At 50.3% G+C, this 24,375-nt stretch overlaps 1 protein-coding gene across 1 annotated transcript in view; it reads left to right on the top strand.

Moving 5' to 3' along the window:
• The window catches only part of GGTA1 (glycoprotein alpha-galactosyltransferase 1 (inactive)), a 54,611-nt gene that overhangs the window by 23,197 nt on the left and 7,039 nt on the right, over nucleotides 1-24,375 (top strand). Inside the window, exons 2-8 of the mRNA XM_080820138.1 lie at nucleotides 4,836-4,950; nucleotides 11,069-11,157; nucleotides 14,914-14,949; nucleotides 16,261-16,314; nucleotides 16,767-16,832; nucleotides 17,381-17,473; nucleotides 23,926-24,063. Of these exons, the coding sequence (XP_080676264.1) occupies nucleotides 11,078-11,157; nucleotides 14,914-14,949; nucleotides 16,261-16,314; nucleotides 16,767-16,832; nucleotides 17,381-17,473; nucleotides 23,926-24,063 (467 nt within the window). The 5' untranslated portion in view covers nucleotides 4,836-4,950; nucleotides 11,069-11,077. The remainder of the gene's footprint in view (nucleotides 1-4,835; nucleotides 4,951-11,068; nucleotides 11,158-14,913; nucleotides 14,950-16,260; nucleotides 16,315-16,766; nucleotides 16,833-17,380; nucleotides 17,474-23,925; nucleotides 24,064-24,375) is intronic.

Here is a 24,375-nt window from a genome sequence, read left to right as displayed (position 1 = left end):
AATGGCGCATGTAAATGAATGATATGATAGCCTTTATCCTTATTAATAACATTCTAGGAAGCAGAGATCAGAGATCGGTGCCACACTGAAAAGATGTGCTTTAAACCATCAGAAAAGTCTAGAGACGGGACATCTGGGTGGCTTGGTTGGTTCAGTGTTTGCCTTTGGTTCAGGTCATGATCTCAGGGTCCTGGGATCGAGCCCCACGGCGGGTTCCCTGCTCAGCGGGGAGTCTGCTTTTCTCTCTCCCTCTCCCCCTCCCCCCTGCTTCTGCTCTCTCTCTCTCTCTCTCAAACAAATAAATAAAATCTTAAAAAAGAGAGGAAAGTCTAGGGTTGAAACAGTTCCCCATCACAAGAAGCCTTCAAGCAGAGGCTGTCTGGTATGCATGCTGTCAGTGGTGGACAACTTTGGGGGGCAGGCTGGCTAGTGAGACCCTGGGAGCATTGACAGATTACCACTGGCATAAAAGCCAGAGGGACTTGAACTCTTGTGGATGAGATTGACTTGTTTATTTCTCTCATGTCACCCTGGCTGGTAGACGTCAACCAGCCAGGGCAACACACAGGGGCAGCGAGGCTGGGACTGGGAGCTGGCTCCTTGAGACACAGGCTCTGCCTGTGGGAGGGAGAAGAGGACCCGGGCAGGGGCCAGCCTGAAAACCTTCCCGTCTCTCCCCATGTTATGCTTGCTTGCGGGAGGCCCTCCCATTGCAGCTGAGCGAGGCGAAGGCTGCTTGGAACTTGCCTCTCAGCAGTTGTGATCTCAGTCAGATGAAGCCGTGGATTAGGCACACCTGTTGGCTCTGCGCCCCACCCAGAGTGCCTTTCTCCAGCCAAAGGCTGGGGCCTCCCCTTCTGTCTCTGGTGTTGGGAGCCCCATCACAGCCTAGGGCTCTGAAAGCCCCAGCCGCCCCTCTGCAGGGGTCTGCAGCCAGAGTCTGTGGCCGGGTTGGAGGGGGGCCACGGCCCCCCATGGCTGGGATGCAGGGCAGAGCAGGAGACCCTAGCCCAAGCTTTTCATCTGCCAGGAGGTGGAGGGTTAGGGAGAGAAGGAGGGGGGAAGCGTGGGAAACAACCCACACATGCAGGGAGTTGCCCGCAGTGGGACGCAGAGCCAGGACCAGAACCACCTCCGGGGTGGCACTCCTTGCAATTCTCAAAACAGCAGCCACTTTGCCCAGACACATGTGTGTGGCCTTCTCCTCTTGTCCAGTGGCCAGGGGGCCCCAAGGGGGTCCGGCAAGAGCTGGGACTCCAGATGGCCTCACCGGTCCCCGCCTGCTGCCCTCCCATGCCTGTCTTGGCTGCACAGGGTCCTCTCGGGCTGTCTCGATTCCTTTGGTTCCCCACCCGCCCCAGTGCCCTGCCTCTTAGCTGTGCCTGCCTGGTTTCAGGGTGGTGCCTGTTAGGGATGCCCCGCTTTGCCCTCTATGCTGCTGGGCCTTAGCACCCAGCAGACCTGCCCGCTCTTGCCTGTGTGCCGGCAGCTCCCAAACTGCACCCCTCCCGGCCTCAATCTCTCCAGGATGCCCTGCTGAGCGGGCTCCAGCAGCTTCTTCAAACCCGAGGCATCTAGGACGAAACTCAGCAGCTCCCCACATTCCCACCCTTGTGCTGCATTCTTCAGAAGCACCAGTACTAGTCCACTCCGCTGCTGCACCCAGAAACCTGGGCACCAGCCGAGGGCAGACCTTTCAAACGGCAGCGAGCGGCTGTTTCACCGGACTCCTGGTGCAGGCACTGACCCTGGGCCCACGCTGGACACCCAAGCGTCCACACCTGCAGTAGTGTGGACTGCACTCGTCTCCGCCTCGCTCCCTCCATCCCACCGCTCACTGCCAGTCGTGCTCTGATCACGGCCGTCCACTTTTTAGAATAGTTAACATTAACTGAACACGCAGGTGCCAAGCCCTGTGCTACCCATGCGGCGTCGCCCACGAGATGCAGGGAGCATCAGCTGTTATTTCGCTTTGGTACAAAACAGATGAAAGTACCCACCCGCAGAGTTGACGTTTTGGTAGAAGCAGAAAGATACTTAAAAGATAAACAAGGGGGCACCTGGGTGGCTCAGTGGGTTAAGCGTCGGCCTTTAGCTCGGGTCATGTTCCCAGGGTCCTTGGGTCGATCCCCGCATCAGGCTCACTGCTCAGTGGGGAGCCTGCTTTGCTTCTCCTTCTCCCTCCACTTGTGCTTTCTTTCTTTCTGTCAAATAAATAAATAAAATCTTTAAAAAAAGAAAAGATAAATAGGGAACCTACAAAAAGAAAGTCATTCTAAATCCAGGAATTTCTCCCCAACGAGGTGACACTTAAGCAAAGTTGAGGGAGAATGTACTTCATGTAACCCAGAGAGAATGTCTTTTGTGACTGCCCTGAACGAACACAGACAGCTTGCAAGCATTTGGTCTGTAGGGTTGTCACCGACGCTTAATCCTCCTTCCTCTGCAGAGATAATCAGGGTGGGATCTTGACCTTCATTTTTCCCAGCCAGAAGTGGTCATGGGTGCTGGGCCAGGCCTGCCACACCTGGGCTGCAGTCACCTTGGCCATAACTCTGAGGCCCCACTGTCTTCTACTTCGAGGTGTATCCGGTGGACAGCTACCGCACGCTTGCTGCTAGCTCCTAGATCCATGGGCGGCTGGGACTGGATGGGCCCTAGTCACCACGAATGATGAGATGAGGCACCCCGGCCAGGCCCGGTCTGAGCTCTTCCCTGGGTGGCCTCTGTCCTCCTTCGATCAGCACAGCTGTATGGCCCGAGGCTCATTTGCTGGTTTTTTTGCTTCTCAATTCAGGAGTGACCACAAGTGTGTGCCCCTTTGTTTTGAGAGTCTGAGCATGACCGTAGATCAGGGAAAGAGGAAGACCGTGCCAGATCCTTAAGAGCTGAATTTTCTGCCTTCCGGGTTTGCACACTGAGTCGAGCTGATGTTAGCCAGCCTGGAGCCTGTTAACCCCACGGCCTGCAGAGCGTCTCCTGGAGGCGGCCAGGGGAGAAAGAGCAGCCCCGGACTCACCAGCTGGTGACCTTGAGCAAATCCCGGAGGCTCCCAGAGCCTCCTTCTGTTCCGACTACTCTGTTGGTGATTCTGAGGATCACCAGGAGGGACTGCCTTGTCATCTGAGAAGTGGGGCCTGCGAGAGGTGCTTGCGTGTGAAAAGGGACCAGTTTATCTTAGCCTCCAGCCTCTGCGATCTTTCCTGTTTGCATTGACCATGGCTCCAGGTTTCTGGATCGTTGAATGCAGCAGATCATCCCTGGACCCTAGTAGGGAGCTCAGTAGTGCTCGGTAAAGGTAAATGGAAAAGGCTCATTCATGACAAAGTTTCATGAAGTGGCCACACCTGTGTAACCACTACCCAGCCCAAGAAGCAACAGGACCAGCCCCACAGGAACTCCTCTGGGCCCCTTCTGACTCTCAGCCACCCCCGTCCTTAACTTCTAGCACTGCAGATTGGTTTTGCCTGTTCTTGAACTTTAAATAAATGAATTCACCCAGGGCTCCTTTCTCTGGGCATTCCGTGTGTGGGAGTCACCCTGTCGGTCTTAGCAGCTGCCGCTGGCTCGTTCTCACCGTGGTGTGCGGAATCATGCTCTAGGACGGGACTGAGCTGCTCTGAGGATGGGCTTTGGGGTCGTTTCCAGTTTTTGCTGTGCTATGAACGTTCCGGTCCTGTGTCTCTTGTTGAGCTTATGGGCCTTTTCTTTTGCGTCCAGATCTAGAGCATGATGAACTCGCTTGCAAGGCACACCTTTGTTCATAAGCACGTTCTTGGGACTTCCAGACCCTAAACACTGTGGCCAACCAGCTCATGCCCGCAGAGGAGGGGGTGTAAAATTTGGTCCAGAACAGCAATAAGAGGCTGGACTTGACGGGACTCCTGGACTTTGGTCCCCTCTCCCAAGTCTGGGGTTTCCAGAATGTCTTCCCAGGAGGCACGTGGGGCCCCTCGGGAGGGCTGGAATGGAGTTGGGGGTAGTTTGGGGCAGGCACGGGGGCGTGGGGGCTCTGAGCTTCATTTCCCTGCCTCACCCAAAGCACTCTGTGTGCTCTGTTTTGCATAGTGGGGTTCTGAGAATGACTTCCTGTGGGGTTTTTGTTGTTGTTGTTGTTGTTGTTTTTAATAAAAGTTTGAACTGCTTCAATGTTTGAAAATCCACTGCACTAAGGTCCTTTCCAGCTGGAAAGTTCTATTTTGGGAGCAGGAGGTGGGTGTAGGAAGGGTTAAGCATTATTCAGCCAAAGAGCAGGGTTGGGCCTCAGTGACCTTTTAAAGTTCTTATAGCTCGGTTTTCGATGCGGGAGATCTCATAACATTCTGTAAAAATAGCGTTCAAACGAAACAACTTCTGAAGTTCAAAAGATGTGGAGGAGAGGCTTAACCTTGAGGAACGTCTAGGTAGCATTTCGACAAGAGTGTTGAGGACTCTCCCTCGGACTCTCCCTCTTGCCCACCCACCCCTGCATTTTTTTTTTTTTTTTTAACCTCTCCATTGGCTCTTCATTATAGTAGTCACTTGGGGACTTCGGGGCTCAGAACAGTTCCCATTTTGCCAAGGAGTGGGCGATGTGGGCAGCCTGCGGGTCCCTCTCAAGGTGGTGGCCTTCTATCCTCCAACACTAGGCCTAGTTTGGGCCTGTAGTTTCACTGGGTGAGGGAGGCCCGGCCACTTGTGGACCCAAAGAGAAAGGTCTCTGCCTTGGCATGTAGCTCTGAGTCGAGGCCTGATAAACAGCCCATTTCTCGGGGCCAGCAAGGAACAAAGCCCCTGGCTGCAGCGGGATCCATCAACCCCCCTCTTCCTGAAACAGCTGTTTATTCTTTTGACAGGAGTTGGAAGGCTGCACCTTCCCTTCCTCCCAGCCCTGCCTCCTTCTGCAGAGCGGAGCTCAATAGAACTTTGTTGTTTTGCCTTTTACTCTGCGGGAGAGAAGCAGACGATGAGGTATGTGAAATGTTGAAATTATTTGCTTCTGCCTTGTTGGGGTCACTGGGGAAGGTGCGAGCAGGCTCCGAGGCATGGACCCACCTGGGGGAGGAAACTTGCTCTCCCCTTGACCTCTTGCTGGTGCCCTCAGCAGTCCCAGAAGAAGACAGAGTCTTCCCTCCCTGCTCTAGAAGCTGGAGCCGTGGGACGCTGGCTCAGGGATTCACTGTAAGCTCTTTATTTTGCTCCCCCAGGGGCTGGCTGGCTGGCTGGCTGGCGTGGCTGTGGCCTGGGCTTTTCTCTCTAGGATTCCAAGGGCTGTGCAGAGGCTGGAGGGCCCGGGGCTGGCGTTGTGGGTAGACCCAGAGCCCTCCCACGGCACTGCACACTTCATTTGCCATATTTCTCTTGGGAAAACCCTGGCACGGCGACTCCTGGGCCAGGCGGTAGGGACAGGCTTGCTGGATCCAGGCCTTAAGAGTTCCTGAAGGGGATTCAGGAAAAGGCACCACAAGAGGTACCTCAGGGAACAGGTTGTTCCGTTTGTGGTGGCTGGAGCGACAATTAGCCCTGTGTTTAGTCTGAGACCTGACTCTTCATTTCCTCTGCCTGTGTTTACTCTGAGCCTCATAATGGAAAACATCACTGGAAACAGCCTTCTGTAAGCTTTTTTTTTCCCCCCACAGATTGTCCCATGTTTCTTCCAATGGGGAACATTTCCCTGTAACACCCAGCATTGCAGGGGGCCCTCTCCCCTCCTCACCCCCAGGCAGCCTCCTCTACTGAGAGCGGGGCCTGGGAGACAGAGGGGCTGCTTTTCAGACTCCCCCTCTGGGTGAGCGCAGTGACCTCAGTCTGTATTAAAGCTGTTTCCTCAGCTAGAAGCTGCTACTCTGACCACGATGAGGGACGAACGAGGTAGAGAGGGTGAGGAAGGACCCACCGGGCACACGGGAGGAACCTAGAAATGGCAGCGCTGTTTAGCCAGTGCTCACCGGCTGGCCCCAGGAGAAGCCAGCCCCTCAGGGAGTCCAGCCTATGAGTGGCCGGCTCGGGGTCAGTTGTGACCCAAGTGATGATCGTGTGATTATCAAGAGAGACAAAATGAGAGGATGTGTCAGAGAGCCCCAGGTGATCAGTCCATGGATAAGCCTTCACGCTTCTTGAGAAAAGAGGGTTAAAAGGGTGGACATGGAAGCCCAACTCCCTGGGCCTGAATTCCATCTCTGCCACTTTGTGCTGTGTGACAATGGGCAAGTTACTTAACCTTTCTGAGCCTCCATTTTCCTATCTTTAAAACGGGGATGCTGCTAGAGTGACTTCACAGGGTCGTTGTGAGATGCATCTGAGAGACTACTGGTAAAACTTTTGGCCCAGGGCCTGGCCTAGCTCAGCGGGTGAGCATCCAAGTGTTGAAGGGCCTGGAGCTTATTTCATTTTCAGAGCCTTCTTCAAGAAAAAGAACTCAGAGTTGCGAGTACAGTATTAGCATGGAAATGAAGATTAGAATATGAGAAGAGATAACATAGCAAATAACACTGACAAATACTTCAAATAGGACTAAATCCAGGAAACGACATCATAATAAAATGATGTGAAAATCATAGAAAGACGATTAGTCTACTTAGCTGCCTAATGCATCTGTCTTAGTCTGCATAGTCTTGGATTGCCTCTTTATCTGACAACGATTTTGCAGTATCATTTTCGATTGAGACAAAGAACAAATCCATTTGGCCTCTGGCACGGTTAACCAACGTTACTTTTTGTTACGGAGCATTTAGAAACGTCTCTTAGAGCTTCACAGCTTAGTGGTGCCACATCTGTACATCTCTTGGCTGTTTCTCCCTCGGAGGACCCAGCTCTTCGACCCTGGAGGGGTTAGGGATGGGGTACGAGGTGGCTATGAAACCTGGATCACTGTGACCCCTGGGCAGGGCGCAGAGCAGCATCTGGGTAAAGTCCTTCCTCTTGGGACCCAAGTGGGCAGCTCCTGGGTGCTCAACCAGGTCCACCTGGGGCAGGCTGTTACTGGGACCCAGGTGGGCATGCAGGGAGTGGGATCAGTCACTCGGCCCCACCTGCAGCCCCAGGACAATGCTCAAGGCTGGAACGATCCCCCCAGATAGGGGCAGCACTCCTTGCCTCAGGAAATGTATAGGCCTTCCTGACCCACTCCCCACCCTGATGATCTGGCCCTGGCTTGCAAGGAGGACTAGCTTCATTAGCTTCTGGTTAAGTCAGCCTCTGTGCTCAGCGCATGCTGGTTGGTGCTCCCACCACTCAGCACATGCTGGCTGGTGCCCCCACCATTCTGTTGTCACAGCAAAGAATTCCCCTAGGCCATGGCACCAGGAGCTCCCTGTGTGTCTAAGTGAGCTGCCCTTGTAAAGTGAGACTTCTAACCCTCACCTTCCTGGCCCGCCCACCTTGAGCACCGGGCGGGGGTGGGGGGCACCATGCTGAGTAGCTGGGTCCTGAGTGTGGCGGGGGGGGGGGGGGAGCTGTCATAACAGTCATCTATGTGGGTCCCCCGACTCTTCTGTATGGTGCAGCCTCCAAGGACCCAGACTCCTCTCTCAGATAAAGTCAGAGCTCTACTTCAGAGCCACAAATGCAGAAACTCTCCTATGGAACAGTGTCCTTATCATGATGGCTGCCATTTGCAGCACGATTGCTGACCGCCAGGCACAACGTGCTGCATGGACACCGTCCCCTTCAGTCCTTTCTCAGGAACCCTGGAGGAGGATGTTTAAAGCTCCATTTTGTACATGCAAATAGAGGCTCTGAGTACTTGCTCAAGGCATGCCTCCAGGAGCGCTAATTCCAGAGTCTTCCTGCTGGCCTAGTTTCCACCTGGAGTGCTGGGTCTAAACATTACAGTGGCAGATGTGGAGGACTCAAGAGGGTTTTGCCCAAGGTCATGAGCACCCAGTTGGTTCCTCTGCCCTCCCCTGCCCTCTCACCTGCTTTGTTCTGGTTTGCAACACTTGTCCCTACCTAACCTGTAGCCTTTTGGAGTCTCTTCGTTGAATGCAAAAGTCCAGAAGTGACTTAAGACTAGCAGGAGTCAGCCTCATGGGGAGCATGCTGCTGGGTTCCCGGGTTTGGGGGAGGAATCAGAGGCAGAGAGGAGGCTCTTTAGCCTGTGGGAAGGTCTGGTTTCCCTCTGCCCAATTCCTGTGCTCCCGAGATAATGGCTTTTCCAGAGTTTCTGAGTGTTGTTACTCAGCTGAGACGTTCACCCCCTGACAAGATGGAGAAAACATGGTCCACCAGAATTCCTTTCAGAGAGGAATTCAGGTTAGGAGGAATACCTTGACTTAGCCCCAGTGGGGTGGAACTCCGGAGATTCTCCGAAAGGGGTGTGTGCGCGCACGCGTGTGTGTGTGTGTTGTTCTGTGTGGGACAGGGTGGGGGTGATAGGGAAGAATTAATTTATGGGCCACATGGAGAAATCCATCCGACACTTCATGTGGAAACTGTTGTGAGGGCCACGCTCTACGAGGAGCCCAGGGGCAGCCCGTATGTGGGGTTGGAAGCATTTGGGGGGAAAAATCACAAGTGTGACAAGAGGGCCTAGGAGATGGTGGGGGGGTTTGGTGGAACTGGACCTGGTTGAATCTTCCAAAGGGTGGCCCGGAGTCACATTTCCCCACATGAGACAGGGTGGCAATTTTCAGCCCAATTCTGTTCTCTACCCCTTAAAAGAAGGAATTCAGAAGCAATCCCACATTTCCATCTTGATGGGGAAGAGAGCCAACCACCAATTTTCAGAATTATCCAGTTCTGAAAATTCTGAGACAGAAACCCAAGAGAAGGACTCGTAGACCACATCAACTGCCAAAGGCCTCATTTTGGTCCAGAGAGAAAAATTAAAATGTCTTAGAAGATGAGATGGCCACCCTGCCAAGCCTCCCTTCCCCCAGGGACTTGGATCCCAAATTCCAGGAAGCACAGATACACCCATTTCAAGTGCCTCGCTGAAGGGCACAGAATTGGCTCCCTGGCGAAGCTTCTGGTTGTAAGTCTCCAGCAAGAGCGACGACTGGCCATGATCAGGTTCAAGCCGTCTATGAAGTCCAGAAAGCCACAGGCTTCCAGAGTTGCCTCTGATGCTAGCTTCTGGATTGAAACAGTGTGCGCATATTTGGAGAGGCGAGGAGGAAGTGTGTCTGATTGGGACGCCACCCGGGGTTAAGTGTCAGCGATCCTTCTCCACCCCGAGAGTGTGGGTGTTTCTTACACTGGGAAACAGTCAGCATGGGCTTCTCAGCAGAAGGGGCTGGTGGAGCTCTGGGTGCTAGTGGCAGTGTGGCCACCTCCTCCGCACATGCGGGGTGTCGGTAGCAGGGCCCCTGGCTTGGGCTTGGTCAGTGTAATCCCACTTGCATCCCACGTCCAAGGAGCTCTTCCTCAGGCTGTGGCTTGGAACAGATAGAGAAACCTTTAGGGTCCCTCATTAGCATCTATTTGCACTTCGTTGTTTAATAAATCAGTCCTACGCTTTCTCTTCACATTTGTTTTGAACTCTTGCTAAGTACCAGGCATGGCCCCTGGTCTCATTGGAGCCTCCCAAAGGCCCATTTTATGAACTAGCATTTTGGGGGAGCATCTCCACAGTGCCAGGCGCAGGGAGAAGCGTTTTGTGGACTCTGTCTCTTGTCATCACCATTTTCATCCCCATTTTATTTTATTACTTTATTTTTTAATAAGATTTTATTTATTTATTTGTCACAGAGAGAGAGAGACAGCGAGAGAGGGAACACAAGCAAGGGGAGTGAGAGAAGGAGAAGCAGGCTTCCCGCTGAGCAGAGAGCCCAATGCAGGACTCAATCCTGGGACCCTAGGATCATGACCTGAGCTGCAGGCAGAGGCTTAACGACTGAGCCACCCAGGCGCCCTTCATCCCCATTTAAAAAGATGAGGAAACCAATTCAATTAGAGAGCCACGATCCCTTTTCTGAAACCCCATTGGGGTGTGGATAAGACATCACGTATTAGGCGGCGCCCCAGTACACGAGCATTACTTAATAAAATACTTGAATGTTGATGGAAAGAAACATTTAAACAGTCTCACTAAGTGGGATAAAGATTATAGAGCGCCTCCTATCAGTTAGGGTCTTGAGGCCAGTGGAATTATAAAAAGACTTTTGGTTGGGGGCGCCTGGGTGGCTCAGTGGGTTGAGCCTCTGCCTTCAGCTCAGGTCATGATCCCAGTGTCCTGGGAGTCCTGGGATGGAGCCCCCCCATCGGGCTCTCTGCTCCGTGGGGAGCCTGCTTCCCCCCCTCTCTCTCTGCCTGCCTCTCTGCCTACTTGTGATCTCTCTCTCTCTCTCTCTGTCAAATAAATAAATAAAATCTTTAAAAAAAAAAAAAAAGACTTTTGGTTCTCAGAGGTTTTTGGAGCTATGCATGAGGACCCGAGGACCTACCCCAAGGTCAGGGCTCCCCGGCTCCATGTGTGTTTGTGCTGGCCCCCAGATCCACATTTCTCTGAGAGTGAAGACATCTCCTCACCGTGAGAGGTGGCCACAGTCCCAATCTACTAGATCTGTTCGCTCCCAACTGTACATACAGCAATCAAGACATGTTTATATACCTATTGTGTGCCCATGGATTGATTGATTGATTGATTGATTGCCTGTGGGCATGGTGGGGAAAAGCTAGGTGGGGCTGAGAAGTGAGTGAGCCTAGACTTTAAGGGACCAGGGTCGTCTTCCCCTCTGAGGATGGGGCATGTGGTCAGTGTATCAAAGGCAGCAGAGAGCCAGGGAAGAGATGATTCCCCACAATCGGAGTCAGGAGGCAGCTGGAGCCCATGGGAACCATTTATAGCTACGCCCTCACCCACCCAAGTCCATGGCGGACCCTGTGGTCAGTGAGTACACTTCCTCCCTGAGTGCCAAAGTGGCCTTAGGCTCCTTCCCCACTGGGAATTCATTAAGTTAGTCAATTCATTAAGTGAGCCCAATCTGCCATTGCAAGCCTGCTCAATTTAAGGTAGAACACACTTCTTAGCTCTAGTTAAATATTTATAAACATTTCCCCTTAGAGGGTGGAAGCCTTGCTTAGAAACCATATCTCACCTTGCATTTATTTAATACATCTCTTCCTTTCTCCTTTTTTGTTTCCCCAGGAGAAAATAATGAATGTCAAAGGAAAAGTGATTCTGTCAATGCTGGTTGTCTCCACTGTGATTGTTGTGTTTTGGGAATATATCCACAGGTAACTGGGGAGTGCGGTGTCCACTTTGACTTGAATCTCTTAGTTACCGGCCAAGTCACCAGGTTGAAGTTGAAATTGAGATTAACTGAAACAATGAAAGGCAGATTCCACCCTTCCTGTATCCCAAGCCCTGGACTATATTTAAAATCATTAGATCTCCAAGTACCTTGGAGCAAAATTCTCTTCCTTCCTGCTACAATCCGAATGTCCTGATTTTTATAACCTTGCCATTCCGGGTAGGCTATATCCAGAAACAGCAAGGCCACTGTAAACCCAAAATGTGACTTTAGATAATTTGTATGATGAGCTGTGGGAATTACCTTAAGAAATTTCAGACAGGAATTTCGTGAGAATTCCACCCTGAATTTTGCAATTCTAAAATATTTTCAGGGCTTAAAGGAGCAACTCAGAGTTGTTGACTTTTGCTGTAAAATCCACTCCGAGTGGCGGGTGATTCATTTGTGCCTGGCTGCAATGCTTGGGGGTATTTTGTTTTGTTTTGTTAACTCTGGAAAGCAAAATGAATTAAACATTTCTCGGTTTTCACATTCATCTGTGGATTCACCCTAAAATACGTGCTTCTGTGCTTTGGGAAAATAAATGGTCTCAGAGGTTCCAGCTGGAGAGACTCCTAACAGAAAGAAGTCTCTGCAAACAGCTACAAATATGCAGGATGCCTTTGACCTCACTGGGACAGCTCCGTCTTGCTCCAAAAAGTCCACCATACAGCTCTGGGCAGGGAGAGCTGTGTTGGCACGGCTACTGCTGTTTTCATGGTGGGGTGCTTTAGTAGCCCCCAAGTTAAAGATGGCAGCCTGGATTAACATTTGAATTCTTTCAATTCTGAAATCCTAAGATTTGATGAGCCAGCAGGACCATCTTGGCTACTTAAAAAGGACCAGTGCCTTTAAGAACATCAGTAGGAGAAGGACTCCCCAGAATATGGAGCTGTTATTCCCCGGAGTACTGCATAGATCTAACCTGTTGTGGAGCATTACTCTGTTTCATTCTGAACAGCTCATTTTCATAAAATCAAGACAAGCTAGAGTGTGATCAAGTTCAAGGGGTCTACACCCACAGCTTTCAAATTGAGGGAGCTGGGGGTACTTAGTCCTAAGATGAGTGGATTCAGAGTTGAGTGCAGGGAGCCTGGGATCCCTTGGGTACTTGAGGGCAGAGGAATCTGGAGCTACGTTGTCTGGAACTGGTCCTCTGCCACCATGTACCACCTCTGTGACCCCAGGCACGTTACTCAGCAACTCTGTTCATCAGTTTCCTTCTCTTTAAAAATGGGTGATAATAGTACCTGCCTCATAGGTACGTTGTGGGGAGGATTAAGTAAGTCATTGTATATAAAACATTTAGGGCAATGCCTGGGACTTAATAAGCACTCAGTAACTGCTAACTGCCATCGTCGTCGTCATCATATTGGCTCCAGAGGGCAGAATAGGACACGGGGATTTGACAAATAGAAGGAAGAGCTTTAGCAGTTGGAAGACTCCCAGCAGAAGAACAAGCACTCCGTAGGGTCCCTGCCCTGAGTCGCGATGCTTGTGCGGATAACCCGCAGGCTCTGAGTGCTTGATTGTTTAAGCTTGCTGTTTTGAGTCTGAGCCAGAGTTGTACTTCCATATTTTGGGCAGCTTGCAAAATTAAAATGTGGGAGCCAAAAGCCCCAGTGTGCATTTTGGCACCAACCTCCCATAAACAGGGTTATTTTGCAGCGCTGGGCACTGGCTGAACAGTAACTAGAGCAGGTTCTGGCTGCTCTTTGGGACCAGGGTTTGGCACCCGGACTCTGGGCACATCATCCTCCAGTGTGAGGAATCTAATGAGGGTCTGCAAGAGGTGTAAACGGCAGCAGATCCTTTGCCACCTCGTGAGTTGGCCGCGTGATGGCTTGCGGGGAGCTGAGGGCCCTAACCTGAGACAGGTGCACAGCAGTGAGCTTAAAAAGGATTTTGACATAACTAAATGGAACACATCAACTGACTACACTCAAGGGGTTATGGTCAAGATGGAGCAGGAAGATGCTAGAAGTAGAGAAAGACTATCAGGGTAGAGAAAAGGAACTAGCAGAGTTAAGGAGGCTAAGATTGATTATGTTTGGCTTGGAGGAGGAATCTATTTTTTGCATTGATTTACAACTGTTTATTGAGCACCTACTAGGTGCTGGGCACTATGCTGGGATCGTATCAAGAAAGACACAGAAGAGATGGGCATTTGAGCCGTGCCTTGAAGGATGAATATGTGGGAAATGTCATATATGCATCGTGGGTATCACGGTGACTGTTGAGATGCTGAAGGATTCTGAGAGGAGGGTGAGGAGGAGAAGAAGGAGAAGTTAGTCCAGAGAAGTGACAGGGTAGCAAAGCTGAATTTAGAAATTGGTGCCCTGAGTGCCAGGTGGCCACCTGAGGGGTGGATCCCATCCTCATTCCCCTCCCCCTTCCACCTCTTGTAGCATCTGGAGTTGGATTCTCCAGGTTCAAATACCGGCTCTACTCCTCACTAGCAGTATGGCTTTGGGCAGATCACCTAATGCTTCTGTGCCTTGGTTTCCACCTCCGTAGAATGAGGAAGAGTAGAACCTACTTCATGGGTTGCAGTGAGGGTTCAGTGAGCTAATATATGTCAATTGCTTAGACATATGCTGAACAGTGGCTGGCCAAGCATTCACTATTATGAATATTGTCAGAATCAGTAGAGGAACAAGAAATTTTAGAGTGTGGTCCATGAGTCCTGGGCCCAGAGGAGGAAACCATCGGCAGTGAGAGAGCATGAATTTTCTTCCTACAAGGAGGTGCTGACACCCAACAGGGGGAGAAGGCAGAGGGAGGGGATAAGAGGCTAAGGGGCGTTGGCAGAGTCTGCAACAACTGTGAGTCATTTGTGTTTTTCAGGGTTGAGGGAGCTGGGGTCAGGCAGGGGTTGAGCCAAGGGAGGTGCCTGAACTCTTCCTACGAGGCTGTCCTCCCTTTATTCAGAGAGGAAAAGGGGCCAAGCAAGGCTTAGCACTGGGGCACAGCGTCCCTGCGCAGAGCAGTGGAGTAATGCATGCGACAAGTTCTGTCACTCTCCCCTCCAAAATGCCTCTCAAGTCAGTGAGCTTCCTCCCCTCCGCCTCCTCAGCTACCCTGAGTCATGCCTGGGCAATGGCCATCACTTCCGAAATGGTAACCCACATTCACTCCTATATTCCTGCACTCCGTTTTCTGGTGACCTTCCTCAGTTGCATGTAACACCCTGTCCCTCCCTTGCTTAAAACCCTTCAAGGGCTAAATCCCCAGTAGGTCCCAGCAAGGTCTGGCCTCTGGCTACTTCTCTTCCACTTCCTTGCACATTTCAGTGCCTCCTTTTTTCCTCAAGTCCTTTGCATGGTTTTTACCTCTGTCTGGAACACTCTTCCTACTTGCCCTTCCCCTGGACTCCATTTATTCTTCAGATCCCAGCTAAAACATTCCCCCTCTTCCAGGAAACCTTCTGGGTCTTCCTGTTAAGTGCTTATAGTTACTTATGCTTTTTTTTTTTTTTTTGGTTAAGGTTTGAGATTTTCCAGTGACCTCTTTCCCACCTCTTGTTCTGAATAACCCTGATGTGACTATAAGTGAAAATTTCCAGTCCCAGTAGAAACCTAGGAGTAGTCAAAACCCAGGCTTTCAGCTCAGCCCAGGGCTTCGCTGTTAATGGTTGCAAAATCACTTTTCTCTGAATTAAAAGTAACATGATATGTTTTTATTTCTCATTTGCTTTCAGCCCAGAAGGCTCTTTCTTGTGGATATATCATTCAAAGTAAGTGCTTTGAATTCTACAGGTCTATGGGAGGTCTCCCATGTCTAGTCTGTCACCTCCTCAATTTTTAGCATGGCAGCGGGCTGGGGGGTGGGGTAGAACCCTGGTGAAGGGCTCCGTGGGGGTGGTGGGGGAGGTGAAGAGTGGTTTCCCAGGGATGTCGACTACCCGCCTCCCATTCCCTAGATTGGCTTTTATCCAACTGTGATTTGTATTTTGCCCTTGCTTCTCATCAAGGGTTTCTTTAAGTGGTATCACTTGGAGAACATTCCCCGTTGCTGATGAAAAGAATCAGGACAGGTATTCTCCATTATGCTGCCCAGTATATGTTATACAAAGACCTTGTAAGAAATTCCTTTGAGACAAAGGATCAGGAAAAAAAGTCAGGGTCTCCTGACAAACTAATATATATATTTATTATTATTATTATTATTATTATTACCGAAGGCAGCGAGAACTACGTAAGCCTTCATTTTTCTATCTTTGGCTTGTTTGCCAGGAGGCTCAGGGTAAAGTCTTGCGCTTAACTGCTCGTACTTTCCTCAGCTTTCATTTCTGATATCATTCCTTCCCTGGTGTCAAATCCTGGCTTTTATGCTCACGTTCTGTGGGATCTTAGCGCTTGGCCCAAACCCATGTGGCCAAATTCTCAGCTATGAAGTGAACATAAAGGTGAAAACCTTTATTCTCATGAGTAGCTGGGATGACCAAGATCAAATGAAAACAGCTACCTGGGCGACTAAAGAAATACTTCTCTTTCTGTTCCCTTTTGTTTAAGTCGTATGTGGTCTCCCTGTGGTATGGCGTGGTGGTATTATCCACCATCTGAAACACCTCCGGAACGTAGATGGGCTTTAAAACAGGTTTCTTCCTATTATTAGGCCTGTTCCTGCCTCACCACCTGATTTGTCCCGCCACAGGGCACCGCAGCCTCTGCCTTCCCGCTTTTGCTTGTTGCCCTCCTCCAAAAAGCCCCCGCCTTGGAGAGACTCTCACAATGAGAGAGGATGGAAATTTCCACGTGTGGGTGGCGAGGGTGGCTTCTGATGACGGACAGCTTCCTGAGGCCGTCCCTGCTGGCCTTGGTAGCAACCTGAACTCTGCTTTAGCAGAAGAGATCATTCTTGGAAAAATATGCAGTTTTATTGTGTGTGTGTGTGTGTGTGTTAAGATTTACAATGCGTTCTAGTAATTTTCAACTTGTAATAAAGCTCTCTGCTATATACGATATCGTTTATGTTTCAAAGCTACCTTCGTGGTAGGTTTATTGTCATGATTGTCACCATGGTTATTATATATCTGACTTTTCAGAGGAGAAAACCAAGATACAGAGAGGGAAAAGGTCCCATCACGGTCGTACTACCAGTAAGTGGGATATCCATGACTCGGGTTTACCTATCAGTCCCCCCCCCACCTTGCACCCCCCTTCTCTCCTCTGTCCCTGCCAGGGCCCCCTAGTTGAGCTGAGTGAGGGGGGCTGCCCAAGGGAGGGGAGGTCGGACAGGGGTGGGTCCATCTTCCCCTGTTTGACTAGAGCAGCTTCACTTTTTTTTAATTTTAAGTTTTAATTTTAATTCCGGTTAGTTACATACAGTGTTATCTTAGTTTCAGGTGTACAGCAGAGTGATTCAGCACCCCCGTAAATCTCCCAAGATAGGGTAGCGTCACTTCTGTTTTATGAACTGGCAGTTTTGTTTTGTTTTGTTTTAAGAAATTAAGTGATTTTCTGCCATAAAAGGAGTTCGGAAACCCTCCCCCGACGAGCCCAGTTTGGGACTGCTTCATTTTCTAAAACTGTCATCTTTCTCATTTCTTAGAAACCCAGAAGTTGGTAACAGCGTAAGTCAGAAGCACTGGTGGTTTCCGAGCTGGTTTAACAATGGGTAAGGTGAAGGGAGGACCCTCTATGTTTGTCCGTCCGCCCAATGCTTATAGAGAGTCTGAATGAAATAGCTTCATGGTCGTGACCTTCTCGATCACTCGTCTTTCTGGCCCTGTTGAAGTCATACAAGGAATCTGTTTCATGGTTGGGACTAGGATATTTAACTTTGGGGGTTTGGTTTAGTTTTTCCATTTAACTTGGGGGTGAGTGGGGCTTGGGCTGATGTTTAGGCTGTGGGAAAGATGCTTGCAGCAAATTCAGTTAGCTGTTCATTAGTCCAGCAAGTTCCCTGAAATAACCTGAGGGCTTTGGGTCACTAAACTGGTAACTGTGCAGACCTGGAAGGAAAATAAGAAAGGTGGGTACTGAGCCTTTCCACCAGAAGCATGTGTTTATGCACAAACACATCATGTATCGTGAAGCTTTCTCCAGATACCCCCGCGCCGCACGCATTCTCCACCTGGGAAGGCGTGCTCATGTTCACCAGCTGTCCCGGCACCATAGATCAGCCTCCCTGCCTCACTTGGCTTGCTTTCCCTTTGTACGTAGGACCCACATTTACCAAGAAGTGGAGGACACAGATGAAGATGAACGAGAGGAAAACAGCGGAGAGCTTCAGCTGTCAGACTGGTTTAACCCACAGTAAGAAAGGAGGCATCCCCCACCCCCTCCCTGGGTTCAGTAAATCCATGAGCTCCCATCAGAGGTGGCAGGAGGCAAAAGTACCATTGAGAACGTTCCTGGTTGGGGATACGGAGTCTTAGCATCCATCAGACTTTCACCATAGATTAGATGAGAAACTGAGGGTCTGGGTGTTTTGACTCAGACGCTTGAGCAATGACACAGCGATTCTGACAGCAGCTGTCCAAAGGCAGCAGGAGAATCACAGAATAGTGGGGCTGGAGGGGGTCTCGCTGGCCACGGGGTATTGTGGAAAGCTGCGGCATCTGGAGTCAGAGCAAGAAAATTGTCTCTTGAGATTCAGCTAACTCATCTGAAAATTGGCGGTGATGATGAAAGATCTCATGAGGCCGTGCGTGCATTCACTAAGTGAACATACAACAAATGTTTATCAAATACCTATGATATACCAGCTGGTATTTTTCAGACTACTAGTCACAGTCCATTAATATGTTCAGAAACTAGTTTAATGGGTCAAAATGAGTTTTTTTTTGTAAAGAATTGAAATCAAATAGAAAATCAGGAGGCATCACATGAAGTAGAAGTAAGGTTAAATATTGTGAGGTTGAATTATTGTTTCCGTATGTATGTGTGTGTGTTTGATTGTGATGTAAAATGCATTTCTCACTATAGGTTGTGGTCAAAAATACTGTGCTAGACGTTGTATTAGGCACAGGAGATAGGAGAAATCAGTCAATATGGTTATACTTAAGAAGTTCGTAGTCTTCGGGGCAGGAGATGTGCAGGGAGAATTTGCCAGAATTGGGAAGGAGTTGTGGTCAGTCCGACTTAACACAACGTGGCTGGGGGAGTAAGGAGGCAGGTGCTGTCCAAGATGACCGTGACACCTGAGAGACTGGTGGGTGGTGGTGGTGGTGAGCACGATAGGAAGAAGACAGCCAGGACTAGGAGTGGGGGTAGGTGATGAGCTCTACTAGAGACGTTTGGATTCAGGTACCTGCTGGGCATGGGGACTGAGATTCACAGGGTGCCTGTCTTAGTCTATTCAGGCTGCTGTAAACATCAGAAATGTATTTCTCACAGTTCTGGAGGCTGGGAAGTCCAAGATCAAAACCCCAGCAGCTTTGTTGATTGGTGTGAGCCCACTTCCAGGGTCATAGACAGCCATCCTCTCTGTCCTCACACGGTGACAGAAGGGCCGAGAGGGCTCTCTGGGAGCTCTTTCTTGAGGGCCCCAGTCCATTCTTGAGGCCTCCACCATCATGAACCAAGCACTTCCCAAAGGCCCCACTTCCAGACGTCATCACACTGGGAATTGGGTTTCAGTGAATTCCGGGGTGGGGGGGGAACAGTCAGTCAGTCTATGGCAGTGCCCATGAACTCAGTGGAAGACGTGTGGTAGACATGTGGGCAGCCCTGGGACCTGTAGGCCTGGAGGGGGCCACCCAGGTAGAGGGCTAGAACCCCATCCTGTCATATCAACATTTAAAAGGCCGGTGAAGGAAGAGAAGTCTGAGAGGGGGCAGGAAGATCCGTAGAGGAGAAGGATCAGGAGAGACTATTCCAGTGGGAGGGGTATGAGCTCCGGAAAGACTGGGTTATGTTCTGGCAAGCTCTCTTTTTGTTTGGGGGTAATGTGGAAGGATGGGAATTTTGGCCCCCACGTATGTCATTCAGTGAGCTGGGCAGCAGGGTAGCCGTCTGTGAGACGCTAAACCCTTACTGGAAATGCAAGAATATGGAAGCAGTGGTGCCTTGTTAAGCCCCTTAGGCATGTGTGCTGGGGAGGGGAGGGACCTCCATGAGGCTCGAAGGGCTAAGTGAACCAGAGATAGTCACCAAGTCCCCTTCTAAGGAGGATGGTGCTCTTCTGCTGTGGCATTTCTGCTCACTGTGCGGGACCTAGGAGGCAGGTTGAAGGCTGAGTTACTGGAGACAAAGGGAGAGACATATCGTGGCCACCAGCTGTGACTTTGCTCTGCCCCATGCATAATACAGCATCTCCTCCAAACAGATGGTGAGCAGATATGTAAGGAATATCAGTTTGAAGAGGCACTAAATTTAAGCCTTCCCAGGACACCAAAGTATATTTCCTGCCTAAATGAAGGATTAGATGAACGACTGCATGAACAAATAAATATATTTCTATAAGTGTATCCCTTCCTAGAAACGACCTATAACATGTTGCAGCATATTGTGCACACATTTCCACAGCGAGATCTCTTAGCTTCTGTGACAAAGCACCCTCTGGATTTCCCTCCTACTTCTCCGTTCTCCCTTCTCAGTCCCCTCCAGAAGCGTCTCTTCTGCTTCCCAGCCATCAGTTGTTGGAGTTTCTGGAGGCTCTCATCCATTCCCATGGCCTTAGACACCATGGTGTGAGAACAACTCCCACCTTCCCATCATCAGCCCAAAGGTTCCCTGAGCCCTGACTTGGGTCTGAGCGCCTGCTGGGCAGCTCTGCACACACGACTTCCATGACTCAACTGGATCTCCACATTCTACCCTCCCTTGTTCTCAGTTCCGATCTCACGCCACAGTCCCGCCTATCTCTCCGGTTCATCCTTTCCTCTACCCACCCCACAGTCTCCCTGATGGATGTGTTCTGTTAATCCTGCCTCCAAAATTCTTCCTGCATCATGTCCTTCTCTGTATTCTGCGGTCCTCATTCTTGTTTCTGTTGCCATCAGCTCTTTGCTGGGTCATGCCAGCTCCGGCATGCTGATGCACACATGGTGTGCACCTCACAGCTTTTCTGACCTGCTTCATGATTCACATTTTATCATATTCATATTTAAAATATTCACTTTGAACACTTCCTCTACCCAAAACTTGGGGACCACAAGGTACCCATTAGTCAGCATGTAAAATTTAAAAGCTACCCATAGCTTAGGTAGGTGTGTGTTTATCTTGTGGCAAGACTCTGGCCATCGTGGAGCTGCACACACTGACCTGGTGGGTGTTGTGCTTGGACAAAAGGCATTTGGGCAGCTCTGAGTCTGTCCTGGCACTTTCCCCTCTTTCTAGAGCCCCATCCTTGTGATCTTGCACATCTCTGGCAATTGGCAGTAGCAAACACTAGCTCTGACACATGGGTGGCCTGCCCTGTGTCACTTCTTTCGGGAGCAGTGGTGTGGATGGTTTTGCTAAGACTCCCTGATGCACAGGTTCATCTGGGAACTGATCTGGTTCTCATCCTCCCTCCTCTGGGCCCCCCACTGCCTGTGTTTTCAGGCTGTTGCCCGGCTTCTTCATCAGGGTCCAGGACATACTGGAATTGCCAGTGAAATTTAATAATTAACAGCTGGGAAATAGGACATTTTAATTTTTAAGTAAACATTAATTTTTAATATCGCTGCCTTTTTCTTTCCTGCTTGGAGGACTCTCCCCAGCCAAGCGACAAAACTGGGTATGACTTTTTCTAACTCAGTCTTTCTAGAAGATGAGGACTAAGCAGGGATCCCATTGTATAACAGGCTGACCACCTGTTGGGAGTGTGAGATTCTCAAGGAGTAGGAAGGAGTCTCATTTCTCTGATCTCTGTGCTCAGCAGTGGGGCTGGTGTGGCTAGGAAATGTGTGGTGAGGGACTGCCCCTTCTTATAAGGCTGAAGATGCAGATCTCTTCTGCTTTTCTCTTACCCCTCCTTCCTTTATTTGTAAAATATGGGGGAGGGTAACACCCACTTTATAAGGTGGGGGTGGGGATTAAATGAGAGATTGAAAGTCAAGTACTTGGTCCCCGTGCACATAAGTATTAAATAAGTACACTTGCTACCTTCCAGCCCCCCACCTTCCTTTTTTTTTTGAAGATTTTATTTATTTATTTACTTACTTACTTAGGGAGAGTGTGAGAGATAGCGGGGCGAGGGTCGGAGAGAGGGAGAGAGGGAGAGAGAGAATCTCAAGCATACTCCCTGTTGAGTGAGCCCAAGGCAGGGCTTGATCTCACAACCCTGAGATCATGACCTTAGCTGAAATGAAAAGCTGGATCCTTAACTGACGGAGCCACCCAGGCTCCCTTTTTTTTTTCCTCTTTTTTTTTTTTTTTTAATAATATAACCTGCTTACAACATGTCCAGCTCGTAAACAGTTGCAAGACTTGGCTAGTGGGCTGGGTCGGAACTACTGAAAGATCCTTGCTGGGCTAAAACTAAGGTCCGCAAAGAATGAGGCAGTGACACAGGGCAGAGTTCAAGTTCAGAAGCGTTGGTTATAGATGTGTAAGCCGTGTGTGTGTGTGTGTGTGTGTGTGTGTGTGTGTGTGTGGTGTTTTGTGGTTTGAAATCCTGTCATTCAACAAAGGGGGGGTTTTATGTGACTAAAAGCATCACATAAACTTCTAAAAACATAACAAAACAAAAGCTCATTATTTCTCATTCTGCACTGATAAAAATGCCAGGGTAGCTAAGGTGAGTGGAAATGATGACAAATGTGGGTTGTAAGCCCAGCCTCACCAGCAGAGCTGGTACGTGTCCATATAAGAAGCAATACAGGGTGGCAGCTCAGAGCATGGACTCCGGAGTCAGACCATCTGGGTTCAAAAACCGGCTTTGCCTCTTACTAAGCTCTGTGACATTGGGCAAACTATTTAACCTCTCTGTGCTGCTCACAGATAAAATGGAAATCAAAATAGTACCTCTGAAGGGTGATGCCCTGAGCACAGTGCCTGGTCTCACGGGACATACTCATGTTAGTTTCCATCAGCGGCAGCCAAGTTAGCAAGTCTTTCTGAGCCTTGGTTTTCTTACCTGTACAAGAGACATAATATGTGGCAGGACTGTTGCCAGGACTAAATGAGAAAGTGTAGTGAAGGTGCCTGGCACAGGTTGGTGCTTTCGTGATTGAAGGAAACCAAGAGCGGTTCTTCTCGGAGCAGCCAGCCCGTGCAGGGTGTGAGGGCAGAGCCTGGACTCCACACAAGATGGCGGGGGCAGGAGAGCAGCCTCAGAGTACCCCATCCCCCCATCTCTGGGGGTGATTCAGCTGTGCAGGGGGAGAGGGAGGCCTGAATCAGGGCACAGGCTGGAGCCGGAGGGACTGTCATCTCAAGAAGTAGAGTGAAGAGCTTGGTGACTGATGGACAGAAGATGAGAGTCTGCTGAGGCACTTTTCCATTCTGGGGCTAGGGCTGGAGTGGGGCTGGGACTGGAGCTGGGACTGGGGTGAGGTTGGAGCTGGGCTGAGGGCTGGGGCTGGGGCTGGGATGAGGTTGTGGTTGACCCAGCTTTGCCCAGCCTCACTCTGGAAACCCCAGCTTAGGTGGTGGGATTCTGGCAGTTTTGTGAAAACCCACCCTCCCCCGATGTGTGGGACTAGGGGAAGTTCTCACTGGCTCCACCTATTTGCTGACATGTCCCCCAGAGCCTCCCCAGGGCCACACTCACACAGTTGGCCGGGCCCCAGTGGGGACCACGAGGACTTTGCCCTCATCACTGGCCTTTACCCCTCAGTGGATGAAGTACAAGCAGGTGGTTAGTGGGGACAGGCCCATTTGTGCTGAGGTTTGAATCTGATGACTGTTTCAGTCTCTGCTTCCCAGCAGGGGAAATGCAGCCACTTCCTGAGCAGTTGGGGGTCAGAGCTGAATCTGTGTCACCCCCTCCTGCTGGGCCCCAGCTGCTACACAGCCCTTCCACATCTACCCTCCGCAGTTGGTCAGTTTGCTGTCGCTCTTGTGTTGCTTCCTGTGTTTGCGTTGGCTTTGCCAAGTCCCTTTCGAGCATTCTAAGTGCAGAAAACATGCCTCGCCTTTGCCCTTTGTGCTCCTAGCAAAGAGGCAATGTGGTCTGAGGGGAGGGTCTGTGCCAGAGCCCCATGTTCCAGCCTTGGCCGTGGGGGTGGGGGGAGGCTCTATTGAGTCCCTGCTTTTCTGGGTGACTTTGTCTCTTTGTTCGTGAAACGAACAATAATGCCAGAACCCCCTTAAATTTGGGGCCCTTTTTGGCCTATAACCAAGGTTTTACCCAGAAATCCATTTCTGGCGAAAGGCAGATTAAAATAGCTTTCTCTCATTTGGTTCCAAGGTCACTCTTTCATCCTCCCAAGTCAAAGATTAGGGCCTCCTGAGCCTTGAATGGCACCCATGGGGAAAGAACCCAAAGATGCCACTGGCAGTTTAGGAAGGGTTGGGAAGATAGGGGAAGGGATCCAGAAGGAAGAAGAGAACTAGGAAAGCAGCAAAAGGGGACAGAGTGATGGAGATGTACAGGTAAGATCCCCATTAGGGCCCCAAAGGCAGCCCTCAAAGGTACCTAGCCAGAGCCTCCTGCCCCTCACGCAGAAGATGCTGCCCCTGCAAAGGTCACACCAGTCTGCTGACTGCCTGGGGTGAACTCAGGATTCAGGGGCAGTCTCAGCAGATCATAGCTGACCCCAGTGTCCCCTGAGACAGTCTCTGCCACACCTTAGGAAAGCTGTCCTGACTCATGGGGCCCTATATTTTGTCACCAGGAAACGTCCAGAGGTGGTGACGGTGACCGGATGGAAGGCACCGGTCGTGTGGGAAGGCACTTACAACAGCACCATCCTAGAAAATTATTATGCCAAACAGAAAATTACCGTGGGTTTGACAGTTTTTGCTGTTGGAAGGTAAGTGTCCCTAATAAGATCAACCTCCGCTTTTTCTTGTTTCATTGTCAGAGTGTTTGTAAGGGGCCCCCTGGGCTCACGGAGCTGTTCCTGCCTTGTCTGAATTCTTAGATAGGAGAATGTTATAACGGGACGGTTTCCATCCCTCCTCTGCTGAGCGCCCCCCCACCCCCCAGAGGGCTGAGAACAAAACAATAGTGAGTGGACTCCTTCCCACCTCAAAGTGAGGATCTTGGGTTGCAGGTTAAAGTATCCATTCCACCCACGGAGCCTAGGGTCTATAGCACACCCACACACATCATGGCTTTATCT

Source organism: Martes martes (genome assembly GCF_963455335.1).
Source record: "Martes martes genome assembly, chromosome: 12".
Taxonomy (NCBI): domain Eukaryota; kingdom Metazoa; phylum Chordata; class Mammalia; order Carnivora; family Mustelidae; genus Martes; species Martes martes.
The sequence above is the reverse complement of the archived record's forward strand: the minus strand, read 5'-3'. Positions and strand labels throughout refer to the sequence as shown.